This window comes from Narcine bancroftii, chromosome 9, assembly GCF_036971445.1.
Source record: "Narcine bancroftii isolate sNarBan1 chromosome 9, sNarBan1.hap1, whole genome shotgun sequence".
NCBI classification, from domain to species: Eukaryota; Metazoa; Chordata; class Chondrichthyes; order Torpediniformes; family Narcinidae; genus Narcine; species Narcine bancroftii.
The window spans coordinates 119,952,312-119,962,195 of NC_091477.1; the positions used below are offsets into that span (position 1 = coordinate 119,952,312).

The 9,884-nt window shown below is 43.4% G+C and overlaps 1 protein-coding gene across 1 annotated transcript; it reads left to right on the forward strand.

Annotated features, from left to right (window-relative positions):
- Nucleotides 1–960: 960 nt before the first annotated feature.
- On the forward strand, nt 961–8,950 carry LOC138743083 (extracellular calcium-sensing receptor-like). The gene is made up of 5 exons (XM_069897897.1): nt 961–1,218; nt 5,249–6,085; nt 6,203–6,430; nt 7,324–7,447; nt 8,046–8,950. Exons 1-5 carry the CDS (start codon nt 961–963, stop codon nt 8,948–8,950), a joined length of 2,352 nt encoding a protein of 783 aa, XP_069753998.1.
- Nucleotides 8,951–9,884: the final 934 nt, after the last annotated feature.

Here is a 9,884-nt window from a genome sequence, read left to right on the forward strand (position 1 = left end):
CCAGGTTTCACCATAGGACGGCCACAACTATGGGATTGAAATCACGTTAGAAATGTATATGAAGAAGGGAGGTGAAGCAGGATATGGGTCAAATGTGGGCAAATAGAGCTGGCACAAATCGACGACTCAGTCGGCTTAAACCAGTTGGGTCGAAGACCCTGTTTGTACGCTGTCAACCCCAATGACCCACTTCTGAAACACGAGTGCCAGGTCGAGCGGTGTGTGGTTCTCCTATCTTGCCGCTCTGCTGTCAAGGTCGCTCATCCCATTAATTGCAAGACGTAGCCCATTTTGCCCGCGCATTTACTGTGCTGCAGTGGGGAGAATTGGGAACGAATGTATGTTTCCTTTGGCAATCCCATTCTTTCAAATCGTTGTCAGGACTACACGCGTTGTTGTACAATATGCACTTGATTATTAGGCAAGAAAATAATGTTGATAATGGAGAGAGCACGAGCCAGAGTCGTCTCAATACGACACAAATCATTTGACTGAGATTTCCAACTCCTTTTGATAAAATATCATCTCAGCCGTGACAAACTTAACATTTGGAGAATATTACACCACAACAGTATCATGGCAAGTAGATACTAGATTCATATTTCACGGAAATAGGATCTTGTGCCCAACTCGTCCATGACGGCCAAATTTCCAATCAGACTTTGTCTAATTGACTCATATCCATCCACAAGTCGCTGCAGTGGTTGGCAGAAGTTGCCTTCCCCAAACCCCTGCGTAAAGACGTCAGCGTCTTATCCAGCCTCTTCTCCACCACTCCGTTCGAACACTGACCCTCACCAAATCTTTCCTTTCCAAATCTTCTTCAATGACAGATGAGTCAGTGTGTCTGTTTAAATTTTTTTAAAACGTGCAGCGAAATACTCGGAGCGTATTACTCCTAATCCACAAATATTTTTGAACTCCAGATTTAGTTTTCAAATGTTCCGCTTCGTTCAAGCAATGATATTTGCGATTAAGGAGATCAACGGGAACCCGGCGCTCCTTCCAAACATCACATTGGGCTACAGGATTTATGATTCGTGCAGTGTGCCTCGCTTCTCAGTGAAAGCGGCTTTCGAACTGATAAACGGACGAGAGGGGACGTTCCCGCGACAGTCCTGTCCCCCGACCTCATTAGTTCCAGCCATGGTGGCGGAATCAGGGTCCTCGCTGTCCCTGGCGGTCGCGGCTTCAATAGCTCCCTTCAAGGTACCCATGGTAAGACATATCAATTAACCATCATCTCGTCGGAAATCATCATAAATGGTTTTCAGACTTGCTGATTTCAAGAAATATGATTGCAACTGACACAAGAAACTGCATATGCTAGAATCCAGCGGAAATCAATCCTCTGAAGCAACTGATGGGGTCCAACGGCATCTGAATTCCTCCAGAGATCAGCATCTTTTGCATAAAATTCACGGTGCTGAAGACAACACCATAAGACCCGAAAGAGGGGAGACGATTTCTGCCATTCGGCCCATCGCGCCTCTTCCCAATAAACACTCTCAGCCAGCTCCACCTTTCAGTATCATGGCTAATCTTACCCTTGGCTCTCTTATCCTATCTATTACACATTGCATGTACAATCGTCAACCTCTTCTGCCGGCAGCCCATTCCATATATTTACCACATTCTGTGTAAAATTGTTACCTCTCAGAATCCTATTAAATATCTCCCCGAACCCCACTCCCTCATCTTATACCCATGTCCTTTAGTTAGCGATTCCACTACTCTGAGCCAACGAACCAATACGTTAACCGGTCAAATTCTTCTTCTTCTTCCCATGCTCCAAGAAAAAAAATTCCTTTTCTGCTCAATCTCTCCCTTCTTCACCTGTCCCCAAGGCCTGGTAACATCGGCGTAAATCATCTCTGAACTCTCTACAGCTGGATAATATTTTTTTCTGTAGTGCAGTGACCAAGGCTGAACATATAGTACTCCAAAGTCATTTGCAAAGGAACCATGTCCTCCAAACTTCATAATATGCTGAATCATAACGACCAATTTGCCAAAAGACTTTTTTTAAAAACCAAACTATGTACCTGGAACTAATGTTTCAAGGTTTCATGTACCGAACCCCTTTCCCCTAATACATACCGCCAATCCTTTGCCTAACGCCTCACATTTCTAAGCATTAAATTCTATCAACGTATCCTCTGCCTACCTGCCCAACAGATCAAGATCCTGAGGCATCCTTGCGAGGTGAGAGAGGTGGGAACAGTTAAACTGTTTGTGATACATTAAGACCGGTTCGTAGATAGAAAGGTCTTGGAAAGATATGTCAAAATAGGGGAAAATGGATATTCGATGTATATAATTCACGATTAGCATGGAACTGTTGTTCAGAACGGTTTATTTCAGTCCTGTGTACATCTATGACATTGGTTCAATTTTAAATTGCGGTTGCTATTATATTCTCTGCCCATGGAAACAGTGGACGCAACGTCAGTTAACATATAGAACCATAGAACGCTACAGCATAGGAAACAGGCCATTTGGCCACTCTAGTATGTGCCAACCATCATCTCCATCGTCCCACTGACCTGTTCCCATTCCATAATCCTTCGGGCCTCTTCCATCCTTGTACCTAGCCGATTTATTGTTAAAAACTTGTTCAACACTCCCACCACTCTCTGAGGAAGAAACCTCCTCTAATGTTCCCCCTAAACCTTTCCCTCTTCAGCTTAAAACTATGGCCTCTTGTATTTATCACCCCCAACCTAAGTGGAAAAAAGCCTATTCACATCCACTCTGATTATACCTGTCTTAATCTTGTAGACATCGACCAAGTCTCCCCTCATTCTTCTTCACTCCAAGAAGTAAAGTCCTAACCCATTTAATCTTTCCTTGTAACTCAGCTCCTGAAGGCCCATCAACATCCTCGTAAATCTCTGCACTCTTTCAATCTTATTGATATCCTTCCTGGGGTTAGGCGATCAGGCCTGCACTAAATATTCCAAATTTGTCTTTACCAATGTCTTAAACAACTTCAAGAGAGCATCCCAATTCCTACAATTAATATTCTGATTTTCAAAGGCTAAGATCCCAAAACCTTTCTTTACGCACCTGTCCACATGCGACGCCACCTTCTGGGAATAATGTATCAGTATTCCTTGATCTCTCTACTTCTCCGCACTTCTAAGTGCCCAATCATTTACTGTGTATCTTCTACCTTGGTTTCCCCTTCCAAAATGCATAACCTCACTCATGTATGCATTAAAATCCATCATGGCCCATTTTCCAGCTGGTTCATATCTCTCTGCAATCTTTGAAAATCTTACCCTCTATCCACAACCCCTCCTATTTTTGTGTCATCAGCAGACCTGCTGACCCAATGCACCACATTATCATCAAGATCATTGATACCTGTATATACAACAAACAACAATGGACCCAAGATGGAACCCTGAGGCACGCCACTAATCAGAGGCCTCCAATCTGAGAAGAAACCATCCACTACCACACTCTGTCTTCTCACACACAGTGAATTTCGAATCCAGTTTACAACATCTCCTTGAATACTTAATATCATCATCTTCCAAACTAATCTCACATGTGGGACTTTGTCAAAGACTTCACTAAAGTCCATACAGATAATAGCCACAGCCCTCCCCTCATCTACCTTTCTGGTAACCTCCTAGAGGAACTCCAGAAGATTCGTTAAACATGACTACCACTCCCAAAGCCTAGCTGACTATCCTTAATCACCTCATGACAGTCCAAATACCTATATATTGTATCTCTCATAATTCCTTCCAATAATTTACCCACTACTATCTTCAAGCTCATCTGCCTATAATTATCTGGTTTAATTTTGGAGCACTTTTGTAAACAACCTGACAACATGAGCTACCTTCAAATCCTATGGCACCTCACCCGTGGCCAAGGACATTTCAATATATCAGCCAGGGCCCATAAAATTTCTACACTAGTCTTCCTCAAGGTCGGAAGGAATATCATATCTGGCCCAGGTGATACATCTACTTTTATTCACTGTAAGGGAGCAGGCACCTCTTTCTGCTTAATCTGTTCCATGGCTCTTCTGTTTGTTTCCCTTCCTGTGGCTCCGATACCTCAGGGGTCTTGTAAACCAGGGTTCGTGAGTTCGTTCCTCACTGGGGCTTCATTTCTGTGAGGCAGGCTTGACAAAGTGATGACTCTCTGACTTCCTTACAGTAGACAAAATTTAAAATATTCATATATGTTACAATCTAAATGTAGTATTTCGTGACAATAATTGAACATTTACATTACGCACTTTCCCAGTTGCCTGGGTAAATACTGATACAAAAATAAACTTTAATATCTCTTCCATTGTGTGGGGCTCCACATATATTTGACCACTCTAATCGTCTAGGGGACCAATTTTGCCCTTAATATTCTTTTAGTTTTAATAAACTTACAGAACTCCTTCGGGTGTATTCTCTATTATCTGCTAGAACATCCTCATGTCTACATTTTGCCTTCCTGATTTTTTTTTTCTTGAGTATTTTCTTGCTTTTTGGTACTATTCAAGCACCTTGTTGTCTATACTTTCTATACATCTTCCTCTTTTTCTTACCTAGATCGCCATTAACCCTAGAAAGCCTTCGTTCCCTACACCTGGTGACTTTGCCTTTAATCATAACAGGAGCATGCGGACTCTGTACTCTCAAAATGTCACCTTCCTGGTAACCTTGCCATAAAACAACATATTCCAAGCCATTCTTCCTAGTTCCTTTATTATTTACACAAAATATTCCTTCCTCCAAATTAGAATTCCAACGTGAGGGCCACATTTATCCTTTACCTTAAAAAAAACTTGAAGATAATTACATTATGGTTACTGGACACAAGATGTTCACCCACACATACATCTGTCACATGACATGTCTTGTTCCCTAATAGTAGATCAAGTACTGCATCCTCTCTTATTTGTAGTTCTATGTATTGATTTAGAAAACTATCGTGAACACATTTCATAAACTCCAATCTATCCAAACCTTTTACAGTACGGGAGTTCCATTCGATATTTGGGAAAATAAATCTCCACCACCACAACTTTCGGCTTCTTACATCCGTCTGCTATATCTCTCCATATTTACTCCTCCAATTCTGTCTGACTATTAAGACCAGTTTGGGTAAATGTTCCATAGTTGGAGGATTGGAAGATGTGGGGGAAAGGCGGGTATTACCAGACCAACAATAATGTTATTGAACGGCGGAGCATCCTCGACTGTTTCATTTGTTCTTATGTTCTTACAAGGTGAGCTATTTTGCCACATGCGCATGCCTCAGCAACAGGCGAGATTTTCCTTCCTTCTTCAGAACGATTCCAAGTGATTACTTCCAAGCCAAAGCATTGGCACAACTTGTCAAGACGTTTGGATGGACCTGGATTGGGACAGTTAGAAGCGACAACGACTATGGCAATTTTGGGATGCAGGCGTTCACAGAGGCGGTTCAGCATCTTGGGGTTTGCATTGCCTTCTCCGAATCCTTCCACAGGACGCATTCGAGGGAAAGATTACTTCAGGTTATCAACGTTATACGGGCATCCTCCACGAAAATTGTCGTTGCTTTTATCGATCCAAGCGACATGTCCATACTATTGAAGGAAATTGCCCGACAAAACATATCTGGCATCCAGTGGGTGGGCAGTGAGGCCTGGATCGCCACTGCGCTTCTACCACCAGAGGAGAACAAGCGGTTTATTACAGGGGCTATCGGTGTCGCCGTGCATCAAGTGAATATCCCAGGGTTCGAGGACTTTTTAACCCGTCTCCATCCGTCCGACTATCCTGGTAATCCTTTGGTGGAAGAGTTTTGGGAAAAAACCTTCGACTGTCGCCTAATAATGACGGAGCACATCCCAGGGAACACAACATCGGCCTCTCAGCCTCCTCAATGCACAGGAAGGGAGAGTCTACAGACAATATCCAACATCTACACGGACGCATCTCAGCTGAGGGTGACCAACAAAGTCTATGAGGCGACTTACGCCATAGCCCATGCGCTTCACAATATGTTCACTTGTGAAAGCGGCACAGGCCCGTTTGCCAATCGATCTTGCGCCAACACTACACATTTCCAGCCGTGGCAGGTAGGTGACTGACTAACTCTGACCAATAGGTCCAGTCCAGTCCGTTTTTTAATGTTGTCCTTTCAAAGCTCTGGGTGAGTGATGCCATTTTCATTTCTACGTGTCTCTTTACTGAAGGTTTTGCATTACCTGCAATCGATAGATTTCACAACTAAAGTCGGGGAAAGGGTACATTTCGACGAAAACGAGGACTCCATGGCGACTTACGACATTGTCAACTGGCAACTGAATGACGAGGGGAAAGCGGTTGTTTTGATCGTTGGAGATTTTGACGGATCCGCATCTCCTGAAGAACAGGTCACCATAAATGGCAGGTCAATTGTTTGGAGCGGCCGTCCCCGTGAGGTAGTTACTGATAACGTAGCTTTATTCTTTCAGGTTTTGATGATTTGGGACGACAAATGGGTCCAACTTCTGTAAGCAAGGAAAAGGGTGAGATTCGGACTGTAATTTATCAGTTCACTGCTCGATTTATTATCTTAATGAAATTCGGAATCTTCCCAAGTCCTTTGATAATGTAATATGCGTCAGAATATTTTAAAGCCTCGAGTTTTCTTCCATTCTGTCCAATTGCGACGGAGAGAAATCGAGGTTTGATATCCACGGTCTGTGTGAGTAATATTTCTCCCCAGATTAAATGCCCGTTTTCATTTGAGATCAGGAGGGCCAGGGACTAGAAGAATGGATAGAGATTCATGGCAGTTGTAGGGAATGGGAAAAGACATGAGGTAGCGTTCAGAAGTTTCTAGGAGACACGTGAATGTGCAAGAGGCGGAGGGATGATGTCAGGTACATGCGACATGAGTGGGCGCATTGGGGTCTTCCTATGCGGTAAGTACCACAAGAAAACTCCATCGTGTTTGGAGGGTGCAGTGAAGTCGCGATAGAGAAATCGTTGAGTTTATATATTTTTCCAATGTAACACAGATATTAGCAGAGGTCAAGGGCAGCCACGAGCAGGTCTAAGGTTGAGTCTTAGATGTTGTCAATCACGTGCATAAAATGCAGAGAATTGTGAGGACAATTGCCAGTCAGACATTTGATTACTCAAAGAAAGATATTATTAAGCGTGATGATTATGGTTGATTTGTATTTGCTCTTTCGCAATAAGTCCTTGACAAGCGTATGCAGGATATTTCTGCATATCAATGTGCAGGGCAAACAACTAAGTTACGCATATTCCTCGTGATATTTATTGGAGGAAAAGTCGTTAATACGTTATCTTTCTTTGGCACAAGGTCCCTCGGGCAGTTTGCTCCAACAGTTGTCCACCGGGAACAAGAAAAGCATCTCGCAGGGGGCAGCCCATTTGTTGCTTTGATTGCCTCCCCTGCGCCGAGGGCGAGATCAGTAACACCACGGGTATATAAAAGTTATGTCCTTCTCCACTGTTTCCATCAGTGTGGTTCCTTCAGCAGCGACCTCCACGATTTTCTCCCCTAACCTCCCTCTTCATTCGTCTCCCCTCCATCACCTTTATATTCAGGCCTGTATTGTCTTATTACTGATGAAGGTCCCAGTCCCGAAGCGGTGGTTACGCTATACTTCCCAAGAATGCTGCGTAATATGCGGAGTTTTCAGAACACGTTTGTGTATTGCATCTATCTCTATCCCCTCCATTTCTGTCTCCTTTCACTTATCGCCCTTCCGCATCTATCGACAAACTGTACACAATGCGTCCACCAAATTACACTCCTCCTTTGTACACCTGTCCCCTTCACACCACTCCACTTCCAATAGCACTGAACCCTCCCCCCCCCCCCCCCCACCCCACGGCTCTCTGAGGTCTGAAGCAAGGGTTCCACCTGACAACTTCATTGTCCATTTGCATCCAAGAGTCCCTGGAACAGTTGTTTTTGTATTGCTTGAAATTTCAACTGCCTCTTGTATCTGCCTTTTTCAGATCTTAGCAGGGGATTTCACCCTAACATTAAAAAGAATTTCCATTTCTTCCTTCAAGATTCCATTGGCTGCATGATGTGCCCTAGCGATTCTTGGCCCAATTCTCGGCAGGACCAATGCATTCTAAAGCATGTTGACTTCCTCTCATTTACAGAAGTCATAGGGATCATTCTAACCACTCTGGCGTTGATCGGAACGTGCTTCGCTGCCACAGTAGGTGCTATCTTTTGGTTTCATAAAGACACTCCGATCGTCAAAGCCAACAATTCGGAACTCAGCTTCCTCCTTATCGTCGCCCTGGCCCTTTGCTTCCTCTGTTCAATTGCATTCATTGGTGAACCCACTGCATGGTCTTGCATGTTGCGCCACACATTGTTCGGTATCAGTTTTGTCCTCTGCCTTTCCTGTGTTTTGGGAAAAACTATTGTTGTGGTCCTGGCATTTCAGGCAAAGCTCCCCAGCGACAACGTGACCAGATGGTTTGGTCCTGTTCAACAACGTCTGACTGTCTGTCTTCTTACTCTAGTACAGTGCTTGATATGCACCGTCTGGCTGATCAAATCACCGCCCCTTCCTGTCAAAAACATGGAATTATTTAAAGATGTGACCCTCCTGGAATGTGACGTAGGATCTGATGTTGCATTTTATTGTGTCCTCGGTTACATTGCCTGTCTGTCATTGGTTAGCGTTATGGTCGCATTTCTAGCGCGAAACCTGCCGGATAATTTCAACGAGGCCAAATACATCTCATTCAGTATGCTCATATTCTGCGCCGTCTGGATATCTTTTATTCCAGCCTATATCAGTTCTCCCGGGAAATTCACCGTGGCCGTGGAAGTCTTCGCTATCTTGGCGTCCAGTTTTGGTTTGCTTTTCTGTATTTTTGCCCCGAAATGTTACATCATATTGTTCAAGCCGGAGAGAAATACAAAGAAACATTTAATGGGTAAAGTGGCTTCTTAAAAGCTTTCAATAACGTTGAAGAATCCAAATTTAGATAAAAAGAATGTTAGTTATTTCTCCTTTATCGAATTTACTGGCATTGAGAATTGTGTTTAAGGAATATTATCAATGGTTTTTCAATTATTTCTGTTGTCAATGTGGAAAAAAATAATTTGATTCGTTCTCACTGTGAGGACGTCATAGATTTCTTTCGTACGCCAATCAAACATTGGAAATTGTCTGTATGGCTGGAGAACTACATTTAGCAGCATATTATAAAAATGTATTAGTTTGATCATCAGTAACAATACTTTGTAATGTAGCGGGACTAATTGGATGGGTCTTTCATGGGCGAGAAAAAAATATAAGGAATGAAAACCCCGTGAGATTTCCTGCTCATCTGTCAGATTTCCTACTATCTCAAGGTCCGCTCAATTTCCCCAGTGTCCCACGTTGTCTACCTGAGCTTGTTCTACTTGTTCGTATTTATTTAAATCCCTCCTATCCATGGTCCTGTCCAAATATAGTAGAAACATTGTCATTGTACCCTCTTCTATTACATACTGTGGAAGCTTCTTCCATATTCCCACATGGTTGCCCCTCAAGTTCCATTTCAAACCTTAACTCTACTACTTAAAACGAATACCTGGTAGTCTATGGGGACACTACCCTGAGAAAGAAAATGTGAGCGCAAATAGTATCGATGGCCCCTTATGACATAAACGTCTATAGATCACCGCCCAGCCTCCTATATGCGGGAGGGGGCGGTGTTGGGGAAGCCCTAGCGTATCCAGTTTCTTCTTCTTACTCTCCCACCACACTGCTATCAGTTTTAGCCCTCGGCCCTATCGTTTCTCAGCTTTTCTCTCTTCTAATCTTCCACCTGCCTCGGAACAATTTGTACCACGAGGTCTCCCCGTTATAAACTCTCCAAATGGACAAAGGAAGTGGCTCC

Excerpts from the sequence above, each read along its gene's own strand:
- LOC138743083 (XM_069897897.1), top strand. The coding sequence starts at position 961 with ATGATATTTGCGATTAAGGAGATCAACGGGAACCCGGCGCTCCTTCCA. Across the intron at positions 1,219-5,248 it reads CTCCCTTCAAGGTACCCATG|GTGAGCTATTTTGCCACATG; the intron begins GTAAGACATATC and ends TGTTCTTACAAG. Across the intron at positions 6,086-6,202 it reads CACATTTCCAGCCGTGGCAG|GTTTTGCATTACCTGCAATC; the intron begins GTAGGTGACTGA and ends TCTTTACTGAAG.